General features: G+C 44.6%; 2 protein-coding genes across 3 annotated transcripts in view; one reads left to right on the top strand and one right to left on the bottom strand.

The window, feature by feature from the left end:
• Window positions 1-258: 258 nt before the first annotated feature.
• On the bottom strand, window positions 259-17,835 carry SSRP1 (structure specific recognition protein 1). 2 transcript variants are annotated; one of them, XM_053283831.1, is made up of 17 exons: window positions 17,704-17,835; window positions 17,104-17,342; window positions 12,376-12,561; window positions 11,310-11,415; window positions 10,969-11,159; window positions 10,655-10,885; window positions 9,355-9,458; window positions 8,494-8,622; window positions 7,946-8,167; window positions 7,505-7,577; window positions 6,758-6,896; window positions 6,581-6,626; window positions 5,373-5,496; window positions 3,115-3,285; window positions 2,480-2,571; window positions 2,127-2,307; window positions 259-790 (listed from the first exon to the last, which is right to left on the bottom strand). In XM_053283831.1, exons 2-17 carry the CDS (start codon window positions 17,155-17,157, stop codon window positions 722-724), a joined length of 2,118 nt encoding a protein of 705 aa, XP_053139806.1. In that variant the 5' UTR covers window positions 17,158-17,342; window positions 17,704-17,835; the 3' UTR covers window positions 259-721. The 2 variants fall into 2 exon arrangements, with proteins under 2 accessions (XP_053139806.1, XP_053139807.1); XM_053283832.1 differs by having other exon boundaries at window positions 17,680-17,721.
• Window positions 17,800-19,222, top strand: part of P2RX3 (purinergic receptor P2X 3) — a 66,759-nt gene continuing 65,336 nt past the window's right edge. Inside the window, exon 1 of the mRNA XM_053283833.1 lies at window positions 17,800-17,865. The gene's annotated coding sequence lies outside the window, so the exon portion shown is untranslated. The remainder of the gene's footprint in view (window positions 17,866-19,222) is intronic.

Genomic DNA, 19,222 nt, shown 5'->3' with positions numbered 1-19,222 from the left:
AATTGGTGCGGTTGCTAATGGAAGGTAGTACAGTTTAGCCCCAAGGTTTAAATAAAATAAAGTAAGATGCAGCTCCCACACAAATTCTACAGAAAAGTCACCAGCTCAGACTGGGATTAGGGGTGTGTGTGTGTGTTCGTTTCCCTACAGTTGCAGAAGCCTCGGTGGGTTTTTCTTCCTATGTCGCAGTGTTGGAAGATGCCTGCTTATTTGTCCAGCCTCTGGATCGGGGTCACAAAAGAAAAAATCCCACCCAAAGTCACTTGATTTTTTTATTAAATCAGTTAGCCACGATAAAACAGAACAGAAATACAGAGAACCTTTTAAAAAAACTTGCATCTTGCTAGGCAAGTGGCATAATGTCCCAGATTCCAGCTGCATGCCACAAGCTCCTCAACCTGCCATCTAACTGGACACATGGCATGGAGGCTGGAAAAAGGAAGGTCTGCTTTCCCCATCCTCACTCTTCCAGCACCATCCCTTCTCTCTAGATGGAATAATTGGTCCTGCTCGCAACCTGCAGTACTAGAAGGGGAGCAGGTTGAGTAGACCAATGAAGCATGGTAGCTACTCCTATATGCTGCCAGCTGCAGTTTACTTGCCTGGATGAAACAAGGTCCAGTCAGCTGCACCTCAGTAATATAGCAACCACATCGCTTGAAAAGTGGGGTAGGGGGACCAGGGTCTGTGTGGGGGGGGGTGAGTAGATGGAGGTTTCTTGCTAATCTGAGCCAGAGGCAGACTCTGCTGAGCTGGGTGGGGTGCTGGCGATCTCCTCCTCCTCCGAGTCCTGGAGAAAAAGCAACATAGGAATTGTTAGGAAGGGGGGAAATATTCAAGATTAACTACATGCCTTACAGGGTCTATGCTAACAGAATCAACTCAGGGAAGAGAGGCTAGGTACTGCTGGGACCAGATCAATTAAGCCTTGGCGCTGCAGCCAACTGCAATAGAGAAAAGATGTTTAAGCTGCAGGAAAAGTAGATGATCCAGAAAAGATTGCAATGTGCTTGTGTGGCTCCATGGTTTTACTAAAGTAGCAACACAATTACTGTGCACACTGTAGCTGAAGCTGATGTGGTTCAGCAAGAGACAATGAAGAGTGATCAAATGAGCTTGAAGAAACTGAAAAGGAATTCAACAATTAGCGCAGTATACAATTAAAATCAAGATCTGTTCTCACCTCATATGTATGCACTTAACACATAAGAACTGCCTTCAGGAATATCACAGCTTTTGTTTTTAAATATCAAGTTTCTAGGTTTTGCAGGCATTCCTTTCCCCCCAATTTCCACAGATAATGAAACTGCAGATAAAGAAACCTTAACCCTATGGCAATTGAGGGGGTTAGATTCCTAAGCATGAAAAATCACAGGAGAGCAGAAATAAGCACAGTGCCTTGCTTTCCAGCTCTCCATTAATGCCTCCCAAACTTCCAAATCCTCCAATTTTTGTTCCTTTTCGAGGTGTAGGTGTGCACACAGCCTCAAAATGGCCCCATGCTACAAAATGGCAGCAGGAAATGATATTAGAAGTCGTTGCCAGCCACTGAAGAACCATGGATAGGCAAAAATAACCTTATTTTCGCCCAACAAATAAAATGAGTCCCTATGACCCAACCACGGATACATGAAACCATGGGTGCCAGAACCACGAGCCATCCATACAAGTATATTTGAAAGCACAGAAGGCTTTTTGTAGGCCTTTCCAGTTGCCAGATTTCTGCATAGTCCAGGATTTCTTGCTCCTCCCTATCTATCTTCCCTGACCCAATCTGTGTCCCCATGCATTTGCCTTCCCCCACTTTGCAACATAGTACTTGCAGAGTGTGCTGAACTCAGAAAATCCCAGGTACTTCAAAAGGTGTGTTCAGCAAATTAAATGCAAACAGTAATGCACTGTTTCAAATGTGAAGACCGGGTAGAGCAGGAGGGCTATGGAATACCATAGTCAGGGTTAAGTAACTTTGAGGATTTACCTCAAAGAAGCAGCAAATGTCATGTGAAGAAAACCGAAAGGGAACTCCTCTGTAGCAACGACAGCTGTTAACGGGATTCTGAACTGGATGGGCCACACACTTCTCACACCACCACCGCCACAATTCATTGGCACCACAGAGCACCCACCTCCTTCTTGTCCTCGCCTGAGGAGCTCTCATCACTGGACACAAATTCCTTACTCTTGAAGCTCTCGCCTAGTTGCTTGGAGGGGCTCTTGCTGACAGAAGAGGATTTTGCAGGAGTAGCCTTCTTCTCTGGTTTGCCTTTCCCTGGCTTCTCTGGCTTCTTTTTCTTTTTGGATTTCTCCCTGAACATGTGAAGCAACAGACAAGGTTCAGCAATGGCATAGTTGGCAAGGTCACTTGGAGGCAACACAGGGAAGACGGAAACAGGATGCTTCTCCAAAAGGAGTAAGCTTTAATGCTTTTGCTTCCCATCTATGGGGCAACAATATTTTGGAAAAAAATGCTGTTACTCACTTCTTGGAACTGTCTGACTTGCCCCCCTCACTGTAGTCCTTCATGGCCTTCTCATAGTCCCTCTTGGCCTCTTCAGCTTTGCGATCCCATTCCTGCAACCACAAGTCTATCACTTATTTCTCACATTTACATGGCACCTTTCACCTGAAGAATCCAGGACAGTTTACAGACATCATAAAACTATACAACCAAGACAAAAAACAAAAATTCAAACAGCTCTAAAAGCAGCAGCAGGCAGAGGTGAGGTACAGACCACAAAAGTGATCTCTCCACCATGAATGTGTCTTAATTGCTTTTAAAGCAAACTAAGCCAGTGGCCATTACGACATCTTACAGCAACAAATCCCAAAGTTTAGTGGCATTGTGTGATGAAGTTCTAAACACACTGCCAATGTATTGTGTAATTGGGGGCATGTGGGGGGGGGGAGATTATGTCAATCTACTTTCTCCACACCATGGATAGCCTTATAGACATTTATTGCATGTGCCCCCCACTGTTTCTTAGTGGCACAAAATTTGGGCTTGTGACACCAACTACATGATCAAGGGCATCAAAAGTCCTTCTCAGCAAGTGCACAGCCTTCACTTTCTATTCCCATAAAGAAAGAGCAGCAGCACTTGTCCTCCTCACCCACCTCTTTCTTCTCTTTCGACATCCCCTTCCAGAGTTCTCCAGCCTTCTTGGACACATCAGTGACGCTCATGCCAGGACTATCTGATCTGATCTTATCACGGTTGGCATTGAGCCAAAGCATGTAGGCAGACAAAGGTCTCTTTGGGGCATTGGGGTCTTTTCCTTTCTTATTCTGTAGAGGGAAGAAGGGGGTGGAGATAGGGAGGGGAACAGGACAACAATCCATTTCATGATAAAGACAAGCCTTCTCCCAAGTACATCCCCACAGATTTATCCAGCAGGGAGGCAGAACCTCAGGCTAACAATTCAACTGAGAGCACCTCATTTCCTTATGACCAGTCATTTCTCAGTGCCCCACACTGCTTTTACTCCCATTCCAAGTCCACCTCCATTGGTTGGATCAACTAAAAATTGAGCCTCTAAGGAGCTGGGGTGGGGAGAGTTAACACAGGGAAAGCAAGATCAAAGCACTGCAAACTTAGGAAATATACTATAGTACTGAGATGTAAGTGGCAGCCCAACCAAGCCACCAGAATAAACGCTCCCTGCAAATGTCAAAGCCTACTACCTCCATCCAAATAACTCTCTCTTACACATGTTCAATCACAGGCAAAAGGTTGTTTAATCTTTCCACACTACCACCATGGGAACAGAAGCTTGTTAAACAACCTTTTTCTTGTTAAACCTTTTACCCATCTTAAGGTAAAGTTGTGCAGTCAAGTTGGTGTCAACTCCTGGCGACCACAGAGCAATGTGGTTTTCTTTGGTAGAATACAGGAGGGGTTTACCATTGCCATCTCCTGCACAGTATGAGATACCTATCAGCATCTTCCTATATCGCTGCTGCCCGATATAGGTGTTTCCCATAGTCTGGTGTACTACTATGTGTTTCCCACATAGTCTGTGAAACACACCAGCAGGGATTCGAAGCAGCAACCTCTTGCTCCCTAGACAAGTTACTTGCCTGCTGCGCCATTAGGTGGCTTTTCTTTTTTCACCCATCTTAGCTAGCCCAAAAATGAATCAACATTGGTCCTTCAATATGGCCCCATTTTTAAAAGTGTTACTGATCAGGGCTCTACACCAAATCCCAGTTAAACTGGTCCCAATGCACACAGGAGAAACCAGCACTTGAAAGCATGCAACTAAATGTGACAACCTATCTGATTCTGAATGCAGATTATGGCAGTGATCCAGACAGTCCCTTTAGGCATGTGCAGGAGTAATGGGATTTTGCTCTTTTTTTCCCCTTCTAGCACCAACTCCTAGTACTGTTTTAGAGGCTGCTTTTGGATCTGCCCCAACATTTGGGACAGCTTACGCAAACACATTGATGGCCATTTCTGGAAAGCGGTGAAGGGAAGTTCAAAAGACTTTCTGGGTACACAGAAATTATCTCTGAATTGTGGACAGTGTATGCCTCTGAAAGCATAGAAAGGGAGCAGAGGAGGAGGAGAGGGAGAACAGGCATGACTAAATAGACATTCATTCTATGTGCAAGTACATGCAGGTGTGTGCATGAAGCTCACAGGCCAATTTAGAATTGGCAACGTAGCTCCCAATGAAGAGGCTCCCGACCCCTGTGCCAAAGCCTCTCCTATTATAGTCCTTTATCATGGTTTCAAAGGCTCCAGGGGATTAGAACACACCCTATCCCATGGCAATTTGTTCGCCCTCACAAAAATAAAATTGAGCCTCATTTCTCACTGGAATTAGTCCAGGTGTAATTTCCACCTGTACATTATGAGCTTCTCTCTTCATCCAACTAGTTTACTGGCATGATCTAAGAAAAACAGTTTTCTTTAACAGCCAGTCTCTGAAGCCACTTAAGGATTACATAATGAAGCTGAGCAACTGGCCTAGGGAGAGTCACACATTAAGTGACCCACAACAATGGGATCCAATGTGATGACAACTGCTCTCATCTAAGGGACTCTTGAGAGAGTCTCCCATTGCACAGAGATCTCTCCAGTAGAATACAGCACTAGTGCTACTAGCACTGAACATAAGGCTGATCTAATGCAACAGACACAGACACATTTCCAGTTGCAAGCAGCTTCTTGCATGTCATGCATCTAGTTGTAAGATAACTTAAAAACTGATTTAACAAATATATTTAGTGGTATATTTTCTTCCCTCCCAATAGGCTGTCCCTGGGCTATTGGCAAGTCTGGGCTATTGGCAAGTCTCTCCTGTGTCCAGAACAAGCCACTTGAATTTATCAGAATTCAACAATTGTCCTATCCTGATTGCTCTCACCTCAGATGGTTTCTTGCGGGGCTTGCGTTCTTTGACAATTTTGGCTTTTTTGGCAGGTTTCTTCTTCTCGTCATCACTGTCTCCTTCATTGCTAGATGAACTGGCTGAGGCATTGCTATCAAACCTGTCTCAAAGAAAAGTCACTCAGGAGAGGTGGGCTCACAACCTGAAATATCCACTAAAAATTACTAACCGTTTTGCAAACAAGCAAAGCATGCACATACCTCTGCATAATAGCACACCACACACACACACACTCACTGCTCCAGTATTTGATCTACAGCTCGCACATGTTCTGAGCTTTATATCACAGGATCACTGGCTCAAGAACAAAAACCATAAGCCAATATGAATTATGCATTATGTATTTACCAGCACCAGAAGTCCTATCTTACAACTAAGTATGTGTTTTGAGAGCGTGTGCACTAAACTGTTGTACCATTCTTGTGGGAAAACATTTCAGAAAGGGTTCTCAAAACAGCAAGTATCTGATGGACTGCTCACAGTGATGTGAATGGTTATTCAAGAAAAAATGGCTTTTGTCCTTATCCTCTTTTCTTACTCAAATGTCCATACCACAGACCCAAGCAGGTTGTGTGATCCACATACATTCTAGATAGAGTGCCTCCATTCACATGATGGCTCCCTCCAAGTTGTTCTCCAGCAACTTAAGTGAAAGCATCCCCAATTTACAAGCTCCCAATATTTCTTAAAATTTCAGCCCTCAGTATACAATACTGGCCTGATGCAAGGACAGTATATTTCACAGATTAAGTCAAAACACACAAGAGGGTTAATTTAAGATGACACCAGAGCTGTAAGACCCTCCCCCCCACCCCAATAATTTTGGAAACCAGTTTTGCAGTTCTTGGTTTCACTCTTTTGATCTTCACGGCATTCCTGTAATCAAGCTTGACTGTTATTCCTGTCTTTCATCCTATCACTCTGAAAGAGATATTTAAGTATACAACCTTTCCCTGTTGGATAGTCTGCTTCCATACTCTTTGGCCAGTCAGACATGCTCAAAGGTCTTGAGTACCTTGTCACAGTACATAGACTCCATTGAGAGCAGAGGCTGTTCCAGTGTTAAGCCCCATCCTCAAGAACAGACTCCTCCAAGAATCTAGCATCAAGCAGCACTACCCCTTCCAAACACAGCAATCACAACAGCAGGACTTCAGACAGTTTAAAACATGCACCATACTTACTCTTCTGCCACATCCTCTTCCTCCTCCACAGGATTGAACGATTCATCTGGGTAGAGAAAAATCCCGAGAGATAAATACCAAGAAGGGGAGTCAAAAGCAAATGGTCCTGGCTACTGCAGAAAGCATTTTGGAGTGAACAGGCTGGTCTCTCTCTCCAAGCTGGAGGAAATGGCTTACCTGTTTCCTCCCCAGAGTCCTCACTGCTGTCATTTGCATTCTCCTCCCGGATTTTGCCTTCCTCCTTCATACGCTCCAAATAGGCATCGTGCGAGTCATCATCCGAGCCAGCATATTCATCATAGTTCTGCTTCATGCCCTAGAAACACATACAAGGAACACCATGGGAGCTGGCACAAGGCCACTCCACTCCTTGAGCAGACAAAACCTCACAACTTTTTACACGACCAAAGCATGCAGAGATTCTAGAACTACAACCCCCAGCATGCTCCTGGGCACACATACTGCATAGTAAAGATTTGTTGCTCGCACACACACAAGCAGATTCCTCAACTGAGAACATGCTGCCTCCCAGGTTTGCTTCCCTGCCCAGGAGGGAAAGGCCTTCCCTCCCCAGGAGAAGGGAGGAACCATGCTAGTGACTTTAAGGTGGATTAGGTGAAAGCCACTCCTTGAGCCAAGCAGGCTATTGCCCCTTCCCTGTGGTTCATGCAAGGTTATACTATGGTGATTAGGAATGTTCACCACAGCCATGCAGAGGAGACCTGAACCAAGAGGAGGAGGAGGAAGAGGAGGGGACAATCGCACAGACCTTTTTCTTCTACAAGGAGAGAACAGAAATTGAGAAGGGAGAAAGCTCTGGAGAGAAAGAGAAACCCCCATCCCATCCCAGCATATCAGGAACAGGAGTAGACAGAAATTGCCTTTCCCTGCCCTTTCTCTTGCCCACCCTCCTGTAGCAGGTACCTCCTTGAGTCCTCGGTTCTTGATATTCAGTTTCTTGGCATTCACAAAGTCAAACAGTTTTCCATATTCCTCTCTGCAGGAAAGAGAAGTCATAGTTGGAGATATCTAGCACAGGACTAATGTTCACCTACCTGTACCCAGTTCTAAAATATGTGTTCATAAGTTTTGAGTAGCAGGACTGGACAAGACAGCAGTGACTTAACAGATCTATTGTTTGAGCAGGATCAGCGCATGATAGGAACATTATATGAAAAACCATTTAGAAGTCACAAGCAACAGACCAGCTGCTCTTTACACTGCCTTTTGGAGTGGAAAAGGCTCAGGGTGGTGGCCATTTTATCCTGTTCCTCCAGGATGGAAGACATTCTGCCTTCCACAAAGTAGCAGCTTGGAGGACTGGCTGATGTGATTCTATGGTTCTGCAGGGTTACATTCACTCACCTTTCTATGCTGCTGAAAGTGTACTGTGTTCCTTGCTTAGTTTCTATCTCAAAGTCAAAGGAGCGTGTGGTTGTGGTTCCACGGGCAAAGTTTACAAAAGCAATTTCATCAAAGCGGATGTGAACGGGTGGCTTGTGCACATAAATGAAGCCACGTTCCAAAGGGTACAGGAGCCCCGAGCTGGCTTTGTAGGAACAAGTGATGCACTGTGCCCCAGAATGCCTGTAAAGGGTAAGATACATCTAGTTCAGCCACAAACAGGCGCACAGTCTACTAACCACACAACCCCACAATCGTTACTCTGTTAGCTCCAGGTCTTGACAACTGACACGTAAAGGTACCTTGTGGAGACAACTAAGTGGAGACAACTAAGTGATTTTAAATCACTTCACCTCCACCATGGACCATTTTTCCAAGTTTAATTCACAAAATCCACAGAAATTTCAACCCAGCCATCTCTTCTCATACACTCGCCACCCAGACAACAAAAATGTTGCCTAGGGAACAACATCTCATGATTCCTCTCTCAGCATCCAGGCATTCCTCACCCCTGGAAGTTGCCGGGCACAGTGATCTTGCGGTTAACAAGGGCTTTCATGACACGACTGACCATCTCATACAGGGATCCCGACATATTCTTAGTAAGCCGTCCCTCGAAGCGCTTCTCTACCTCGTCCCTATAAACAAAGAGAATGCAGATCAAGACAAAACCAGACTCCAGGGCCATTGAGATACTGGAAGTGATGTAGAGGGCTGTGTGACAACAAAGAGCGTTTGAAGATCTACCCAGACTAGGCAACCATGGCTCTCCAGCTACTGTTGAACTACAACTCTCATTATCCCCAGCCACAATGAATTGAAGCTGAAGTGCCAATGTTGCCTACCCCTGAACTAACTAGTGCTAATGCAGTCAGTCTTGAGGCTAGAATGTCGAGACCCCAGTTCATATGTATCGTGCACAAGCATTATGGGAAACTTATACTAGCCGTTTTCTCTCAGCTTCCATATTACATCCATACAATATAAAACGCAAACTTATTTTGTTTTGTAACAAAGGATTACTGCAAGGAAAGAGACAATTACCTTATACTGTAGAAAATGTTTATGGGGTTAAATAGTAAACAGCTAAATAACTTATTTCGTATACAATAGTATACAACTAGATAACTTTATTTAGTTGTATACTATTTCACCCTGTAAACATTGTTTCTATTTCTGTTTAACTTAGAGACAGAAAACTGCCAAGAATGACTATAGCTCCATTATCTTGTTAGCAGCCAGCAGATCTCTATACATAAAACATTTAGAGGTGATCACTAGAGTCAAGCCTAGAAGCTTGGAGAAGATCAGCAGGGTCAGTTTTGGGATGGAAGTTGCCTGGTGGAGTCAAAACGGTGATAGGTACTCACTCATTCATGTTGAGGGTCAAGGAGATGTCCTCATCCTTTGAGAAGAGTAGGATAAGAAAGTGATATCGTGTTTGCCCTTGCTTTATAGGAGGGTCTAAGCTGATCTGAAAGGAAGCAGAGACAAACATTCTATTAAGTTGGAAACACCCACATGAATCTTGACATAGAGCCCAAGCAGACCACAGTGATATAACAAGCAGCTCCTCTTTCAGAACATGGTGAGGATTGTCTAGCCTGACCTTCTTTCCCATCTAGCCACATTTGACCAAGGCTTCTCTTTGCAAGCCACCAGTAGGATGGGAATCTAAATGGCATCTCAGACAGCCTCATTCTTCACAGGGACTCAACTGGGAGAATAAGCAGTTTCCTCTGCTTTGAGTAATCATTTTTTGCAATCTGCAAGCTTCAGGATCAAACAGATTCACCTTTTAGAACTGTAAGACTTTTTAAATGCAGAAGAGATCACTATGGACAATAACCTCCCTGCAAAGAACATGATCTAGGGAAAGTATAGAAACTGCCACTCATTCAGGATAAGTAGTGGCTGTTTACAGATAAGGAATCAAGTGGCAAGCTATCCCAAGCTGTGGATATAGATGGTCAAGAGTTACCACTACCATATCAACTCCTGAGAGCATGGCAGACCTTAGTACCACCATGCCAGGTTGTGCATGCAAGTTCCAACCTTCTACTTTGAGAAGTAACAGCTCCCTAAGGGGGCAAAACTCACCATCCCTGGAACAGGGTTGCTATCTTTCTAAGGGACCTGCTATGCTGTTTCCCTGCCTCACGGACAGGAACAAACTAACTCACTCAGAAGTTAACAGTGCAACACTGACAAAACAACTCCATCTCTCTCCATGCCTGATGTGCTTGGAAACCATGGAGAGCTACGAGACCTGCCACCTTGGGAAAAATGCTAAGACTACAGCCCCAGCACCCCTCATGCCTGCAACATCCTCATGGAGGCGTCTGTGGGAGAAGAACAGAGCAAGGAAGCAGGTGGGGAGTAACAGCACCACTCCTAAAATATTATCTGGCCTAGTGACAGTGTGGAGAAGATGTGAGTTGGAAGGCTACTTCTGGATTCTTTTCTACCTATTCAGTCACAAGGAGTGCTGCATAATATGGACAATTCACAATTTCTGGCTTTTAAATTAGTAACATGAAATTAATGCAACTGCTGTCTCAAAGTACCTGCAGGAAGAAGACCACCACCTATGAACAGAAAGTACTACAAGCAACCATAATTATTACTCATAAAAAGAAACCTGCTGCCCACAATTCCTTAGCTTCTCACCACAAAGAACATCTGGCGTTGGTCTTTATGGGGCAGTAGGAAAAGACGTAGAACAGTAGTATAGGGGATCTTGTAATCAAAAGTCTTGCCGTGGAGGTGCAGGAAAGTGGGATAGATACGGATGTCATAGCGCCCACGAGGCGTCAAGCACTGCAGTTCTCGGAAGATGCAGATAGCATCACCAGTGGCCTGGATGACATCTGCCTTCGACAGCACATTCTGTGCAAATGCCTGAGGGACAGATAGGAATGAGGTTTTGTGAGCTGGTTCTCCTTCTGCCTCTCCTCCATCATCTCTACTCGGTCTGCACTCACCTCCACAGGGTCCAAACCATCCTCCTGAGTGGGCGGCACATAGAATCGCACCTCCATCAGCGACACCTCAGCATCATCATTCTGGTGGAACTCTAACGTCACTTCATTCTTGCCAGTTGTGCACTGGGAAACATTGCTGAGTGGGATTTCAAAAACTGGCTGCTCCCCAATATCAAAGGAGAGGAGCTGTCCTGCAAAAGAGCAACAGGGTATCTTAAGAGAAAAGCCCACTCTTAGGTGGGGAGAAAATTCCTCCCTTTTCTCTTGTTAGCTCTGCCTTCAAGACTTAAGTTAAAGACTCCAATTTCCCCTACGATATCATCTGTCCAACACCAACTCACCTCCAAATTTCACTGTCCCCCAGTTCCACCCTTTTACACAGAGATCTTTTTCTGCCAAGTCCAAATGAAAGTGGGTCTTGAAGAAATCAGAGAGTTTGTCAAACTCCTAAGGGAAGAAAATACTTCATCAGGAAAAAGCCCATTAACACATCTGAAAGCCAATGGGATATTTTTATTTCAGTTCTTATTTCAGTTTTAAGCTGAATTTTGTAATTATTTTAATGTTTGACTGTTTTTGTTTGTGAACCACCTCAAGACTTTGTAATAGGCAGTAAATTTATTAAATATATAAATAATAAAATATTTTCTATTATATTTTATAGTGAGAGTAGGCTCTTTGTACCCAAGAAGAGTTCCCACCATGCCTTGCAATATGAACAATTTCGCACACCCTAAACTGGAGTAATATAAATCCCCTGTTAACTGGGTAAAGAGGTAGTGATGGGTCTCTTATATTTAGCAGTGATATTTATTTAAGTGATACTTGTAGTAATGGATCTCATATTTGGCAGAAGAAGAGCAACTGCTCTTATCCAATCCAATATAGCATATTTTCCAGTGGCCATTTGCGGGTGTCACTGTGTTTCCCCTGCCCTTAAATTGTGAGTCCTGAATCTCTTTTAAACTATGCATGCTATACCATTTTGTGAATTTGTTTGTTGTTGTTGAAAAGTGGTGCATTGTAAAAATCATCATCATCATACATCTTAACAAGCTTACTTTGATGCAGATAGCCATAAAAACAAAGCATCACCTCCTACAAGAGGTGCACAATGTTAAGAATTCTCTACACAACTTAGTGCAGAACTGGCATCACTTTTGTAAGAGCCTGGAATTAATACGAGTCATGAAAAGGAGCACAAGAGCGGGGAAAGCAAGATGTCATACAACTGGACATGTATCTGCAGAATGGATTAGCTAAAATTGATACTAAATAGCAGATTCTAAAAGCTATCAATCTGCCCCAACAGCAAAAACTGCTCTCCCTGCCAAGTCCCAAGGCCTCACAGCAGAGCACTTTACTGTGTCATGTTCAGAAGCAAAGCCATAGTAAAAGGGACCTTACCGTCTCTCTGAATCCATCATACTTGTAGACATGGCCATTTTTAGTAAGTAGTTTGAGACCATGGCCCAATGCCACTCTCCGCCAGATGCCCTCTGCCAACTCCGATGCTGGGATGTTGTCCACTTTGCCCGTTTTGCTGTTCTTGAAAATTACACCTTGTCGGCTCAGTCGCAGACGACCATCATTCTAACCCAAAAGAGAGAGACTACTAGCAAGACTACTAGATTACTCTAGTAATCTAGCAAGAGGAGATGAATCCAAAGGGTTCTTTCACAATTCCCATAAACTAGAGGGGAAAGATATCACCCTCCAAAAGGTGGGCTCTTCTACACAATTCCATTCCTCAAACAAGTGTCTCTTTAAGCACTCAAAACCACCTGGACAGCAAGTACACATATCAAGTGGTGCTCTCAGCAGCTGTGCTACTATTGTGGGAGTTCCTTCTCTGAGAATTGTTTCCAGCCCAAATGCTCAGGATGGAATTGAAATACATTTTATACTTAGTTATATACTTGATATCACTTAGACTGGGCATTCAGCATTTTGTGTCCCTTTTTAGAGGTGAGACTCAGGCCATAGGCAAGTATTAGCACTGCTGGGTTGGCTGTCTGGCTTTAGTATAGTTTAGGGATTCTCAGACATACCCATTTCTGCAGAACAGGAAATCAAAGGCATAAAATCATACACTGCTTGTTAACTTCTCAAAGGTTAGCTGGGGAGGTGGACCTTTGATCAGATCCTACAAAGCAATTCTTATTATCTTAAAAACTGAATGCCTTATTACTTCAACAAAAAATAGAAACTAAAAAGATAGTGTTTATTTGTTCAATAAGAAGTCCAGACATTGGAGTTTTACAATCTCTCTTGTGCCTTCTGCATTTCACTGAAACTGCTGTGAAAATAACTGAATTGAATCGATAGTAATTGTGAAAATTTTCCACTGTGAAAATAAAATCACATTATCTCCTCATTTGGCAGAGTCAAAGGTGTCAACTCTGTCCTCATCTTACTTGGCTTCTTTGCTGCCTATGATACAGCTGATAACTGACTTCCTTCCTGCCCTATGATTGTCCTCAGGTGGTTCTCTTCCTACCTGCCTAATCACTCATTCAACATTTCCACAGGGAGAAACTCTCATCTTTGCTTTCCCCTTCTCCTCTGAAGTTCCTCAGGGACCTGTTTTTTGACTCCATGCTATTTTCTATCTACATTCTTCTGTCCCAGCAGGTGACCTCCTCAAATTCTATGAATTTCAGCACTAATTATAGGTGGATGACATCCAGCTCTACCTGTCTACTCCAGAATTTCCCCCTCTCCTCCAATCCTGAATCTGCCTGTCTGATACTCCCACATAAACATTTCACTGACATCTCAAATTCAATATGTCCAAGACTGAACTTTTCATCTCTACTAAGGCTTAATTTCCCCATAATCTTGCCAAATCATTAACAACACTCTGTTGACCAAACACAAAGCCTTTACTTGATGTGTGGTTCCATCCTGTTCTTTGATCCACACATTTTCTCATTTGCAGACTTGCTTCTCCTGCTGAATATAGCAAGGATATGGGTCCTCTTTCTCCTCCTGCTTGACAAAAGCCAAGGTTCAATTTCCTTCTGATAATCTCCCACTTTGACTACTACAACCTTCTCTATGGCCTCCCATATCACACTTCAGCTCTCTTATTTCTATTCAGAACTTTGCCACCAAAATCACTCATCTCTCCTTGTACAGGCTATACAATACACCTCCTGAATTCCCTACATGGGCTTCCTATCCACTCCCAGGTCCACCAGAAACTCCATGTCCTTACCTGTAAAGCTCTCCATGGCCTTGCAGGTAAGGATACACAGAGATGATGGCAAGGTGCAACAACCTTCACTCCTCCACCTCCCTCAGCCATCTGAAGGTTTCTTGCTGCCAAGGTCTCCTTGGCTTTTTGTCAACAATTCAGCATTTTCTCTCTTGCTAGCCTTTTATGGCTCACTTTGCAGAACACCTCTGTGAACCTGCCTCTCTCACTTCTTGGAAATACATCTTCAAAACCCATGTTTCTCATGTAGTAGCACCATGCACACTGATGGCACTAAATAAATAATACTAACAGACCCGGCGCATTGGCATCTGCACTGCTAGTTTGTCTCTGCCCAGCCGGGCTCCGCCGCTTTCTCTCCCCACCACTTCCCCTCCCCACTGCTTCCCCCCCTCCCAGAGGTCCCCGTCGTCCTCCCGCCACCAGCAGCTTTCCCACCCCGCCCCCCAGAGGCGCTTTCTCTCCCTGCTGGGCTCCCTCCCTTCCTCACCATTTTCACTCGCCCGCCCGCTCTGCCAGGGTGCGCCACCACCACCAGGCTCCCTCGTGGGGCCGCCGTCCACCACCATTATTTCTCCCCACCGCTACCTCCTGCCGCCTCCTCCCACCTCATCGCCACTGCCATTTTTTCTCGCCGCTGCCACCTCCTGGCTGGCGGTCTCCCCTCTGGGCTCTCCATTGGTTGTGGCTTCAGCAGGGGCGTGGCTGGGATCCCCATGCATCCCCCTGGTCCGTCTACAGGAATTAATAATATAGATTCTCTCTAGTGTATCATGCACATAACTTTATGGATATGTGTCTGTAATTAAGTTTCTCTCTCTCCTCTCTAAACATATATTCATATTCATAACAAGAGTGACACACAGATATTATGGTGACATGAGCAAGAAATTTATCAAGGATTCAAAAACAAAAATTGACAGAAAGTAGAGATTACTAAGAAATATCAACACTGAAACAGTGGCACATATACAGACAACTCTACAATACAAGGTAAAGTGTGCCATCGAGTCAGTGTCGACTCCTGGCTACCACAGAGCTCTGTGGTTGTCTTTGGTAGAATACAGGAGGGGTTTACCATTGTCTCCTCCCATGCAGTGTGAGATGATGCCTTTTAGCATCTTCCTATATCGCTGCTGCCCAATATAGGTGTTTCCCATAGTCTGGGACAATATAAGCTATCCAGTAAAACCACAAGACATTTGGGGGTTCTAAGAAATTTGTTTCAGCGATGTGGAGAAATGTACATCTTATGGTAAATTAAGCAAAAATTTGTGCCTAGGAATAAACAAGGTGTCATATCCATACAGAATAAATCCCAAGTAATATGCAACTAGCCCGTCACGTAATACCCCCAGTGGCACTAATACGCCTGAATAACAGAAAGGCTCAAGCACGTTTCACATCCAGCTGAAGTCTCGGGATGCATTAAGAGAATGCCTTCTTCGTCATTCATTCATTCATTCATTCATTCGATTTATATACCGCCCTTCCAAAATGGCTCAGGGTGGTTTACAATTAAAACAAGCCACTAAAACAATGAAAAGCTAAAACAAATTAAAAACAATATATCAACAATTAACAATTTAAAAACATTTTAAAACAACAATTAAACAGTTACAGTAATTAAAGCCCCAAAATCAGGTTAGAATTTAAAAACCCTGGAAAGCCAGGCCAAACAAATATGTTTTAAGGGCTCTCCTGAAGGCTAATAAAGAATTCAAATCACGGATTTCCGCAGGGAGCGCATTCCACAGCCCCGGAGCAACCATAGAGAAGGCCCGCCTCCGAGTCGCCACCAGACAAGCTGGTGGCAACTGGAGATGAACCTCCTCAGATGACCTTAATGTGCGGTGGGGATCACGCAGAAGAAGGCGCTCTCTAAGGTAACTCGGGCCTAAGCCGTTCAGGGCTTTAAAGGTAATAACCAGCACTTTGTATTTTGCCCAGAAACATATCGGCAGCCAGTGCAATTGTTTCAAAATAGGCGTAATATGGTCTCTCCGGGTTGCCCCAGAGACCAATCTGGCTGCCACATTCTGAACTAATTGAAGTTTCCGAACTACATACAAAGGCAGCCCCACGTAGAGCGCATTGCAATAGTCAAGCTGGGAGGTTACCAGCTGGTGCACCACTGTTTTGAGGTCATCCTCCTCCATGAACCCCACCGCCTATTAAGATCATTGGGGAGGTTCATGAAGGTCAACCTCCACTCATCTGGTGGCAACTCAAAGGCAAGTCTTCTCTGTAGTTGCCCCAGGCTGTGGAAAGCACTTCCTACTGAGATTAGAGCTCCTTGATCCGATGGCTTTTAGGAAACAACTGAAGACACATCTCTTCAGCCAGGCTTTTAAGCTGTTGTTGGTTTTAGTTGGATTTTGTTTTAATTTTAAGTTTTATATATGTTTTAAATGTTTAATCTTTTGGGTTATTTTGTTATTGCAAACTGCCTAGAGACTTCGGTAGTGGACAGCATATAAATATGTTAAATAAATATATAAGTAAATTTTAGTGAGAAACAAAAAAGCTACCAGAAAGTTGTCCAAGACTGATTGAACTTCAAAGCATAAAATGTAAGCTTCAAAGACTTGCACTTCAAAAGTATAAACAAGAAGATGAGCAGGAACCTAACAATCACTTGAGGTATTTATTAGTCCAATCAGTGTATTAGCATGGGCTTCACAGTTCTTAAGTTTAAAGCATTCACGCTCTTAGAGGCAGGCCACTATTTCTTAATCTTATTTTTAAGGACACCATCACTGTTATACAAGCAACCCGTGGCAAAGCATTGCAATCAACATCAAAGGGAGCAGCCACCATCCTACCAAGCCAGTCTCCCTTCAAACATACAGCTTATTCCTTGAACTTACTTCACATTTTCCCCTCCAATTCCCATGTTCACCCCCGTCACTCACCATTGATCCCTTCACCTCCTGGTATATTTCATTAAATTCCAGTGTATCTGCCATGCTGACAGCTTCCTCCTCCCAAACCCCCGCCCTCTACGGCAGGAGTTGGAGTCACACCACCACACTTGCAGTCCGGGAAGAGGTTTTGTGAATGTAATCAGACGGAAAAGCAATTTAGCCCCTTCTTGTATCTGGCATGTTCTAGACGTAAGACCAACAGAGGAAGCCTCGAGGATCAGGGGGCGCTGGGAGGAAAGAAGAAAAGCATCATTTACAAAACAGACTTCGCAGCGGCAGAGCACACCACCGGCCAGCCACTCACTGAAAGCCCCCCCCCCCGCCCCCGAACACTCCCCAGGGAACCCGAACATCTCGCTTGGTGCTGGTGCTGCCCAAGGGAACCGCACGCGTTGCCTCGCAGCTCCCTTGGGAGGTGAGCTTTGGCTTCCTGAGACAGGCAGACACAGCGACGCCGACACCAACACCCGCCACCCCCAATGCCGGGAAATTTCCCCCAGCCCGCGCGGTGCAGTTCCCCTCCCCGCGGGTCTCCGTTCAGCCCGCACGCGCACCCCACGGTACCCTCGTTACTCGCTCCCCTCTCACCAAGTAACACTTTCCCGCCTGCGCAACACGAGCCACACTCCCCCTTTACACCGGAAACCAAACCTCGCTTCCGCCTTCCGGAGCGACAATTAGGACCTCGGCTGTACTAAAGTGCACAGAGCTAGGAAACGGGCTAAAGAGACGTATAGTCTGAACTTCCGGGTAAAAATGGAATAACTATGTTGCTTCAGGGACGCAGTGAGCTCTCTCTGTGTCTCTTAGTATCTCTGTGCGGGGAAAAGCTTATACACAATGCTTTGGAAGTTAGGTGGAAAACCAGCTCTGTTCTAAATCGAAAGTGCTCGTAAGGTGGTTCTGGAGTCTAAACCTCTCACGGAGTAGTCACTCTAGAGTCCATATCTAAAGTAATGCGCGTTAACTCCTCCTTGGTGTCCTAGAACATGCTTCTCTGGCTTTTGTATATCTTACATAGGAACATAGGCATCGGCCATATACTGAGTCAGACCATTAGTCCGTCCATCTAGCTCAACTATTGTCTACCCAGACTGGCAGCGGTTTCTCCAAGGTTGCTGGCAGGAATCTCTCCCAGCCCTATCTTGGAGATACAACTGAAGGAAGCCCGGGTGGGTGTGCGGCGGGGGGGGGAGTCAGTCATGTGACTTGCCTGGGGGGGGGGCAAGGCAGTGGGCCCCCAACTGTCTCCCCTTGCCCCATTATAGTTACGCCCCTGTCTCTGCCCATGAAAGCTCAAGCCACCATGTAAGCCAGCCAGGCAACAACAGCACAGACATTTAAAACAGCAGCACTGGACTGATCACTGCTTTCTCTTCAGACTGGATTGCCTGGATTTATTTGCTTGTTTTGATGCCATTCCCCCGCCTTGTTACAGAGGCAACCTTGATAGCAGCTCATAGGAGAGCCTTAAAGTCCCATCATTTTAGCACGGCTTTTATTGATATCTAGTTTTAATTTTTATCTGATTTTAAATTGGTTTTGATTTTAATTGTTATGTGGTGTGGTGTGTGTGTGTTTTTTTAAATGTAAACTGCCCTGAGTCACTTTAAGAAGGGCCATATATAAATCTAATAAAATAAATAAATTGAGACAATGGAGACATTCAGAACTTAAGTGTGTAGCTATGATTCAGCCGCAGCAGCAACAGAGGCCCCCACCAGCAGACACCCAAAAGCAGAAGCCAGGGCAGGAGTCAAGTCTACTTACATACTCAATTGCTTATTCACATTATGCAAGTCTTACTATATTTGAAAAATGTAATTTAAAAAATATTATATAATACATCAGAAGAGAAGAAATTACAATTTCCCGCAGAGTGCAGATGATTAGGACTCCAGGAGAATGAGCCTGAGATATGTTATGCCCGTTATATCGTGGGTTTATATCTCCATGTTGTTGACGGGAGAGCTGGTGCTGAGACAGAATAGTTTACAACAACCCTGCAGGGCAGTCCAGTATTCTATTCATGTGCTAGACTGGGGTGGGACTTATAACCACCCTATATTATGGCCTGGGCCATTCCCAGATGGCAGGCTTAATCATG

This window comes from Hemicordylus capensis, chromosome 1, assembly GCF_027244095.1.
Source record: "Hemicordylus capensis ecotype Gifberg chromosome 1, rHemCap1.1.pri, whole genome shotgun sequence".
NCBI classification, from domain to species: domain Eukaryota; kingdom Metazoa; phylum Chordata; class Lepidosauria; order Squamata; family Cordylidae; genus Hemicordylus; species Hemicordylus capensis.
Note: the sequence above shows the minus strand (reverse complement) of the source record. Positions and strands in the feature narration are given on the sequence as shown.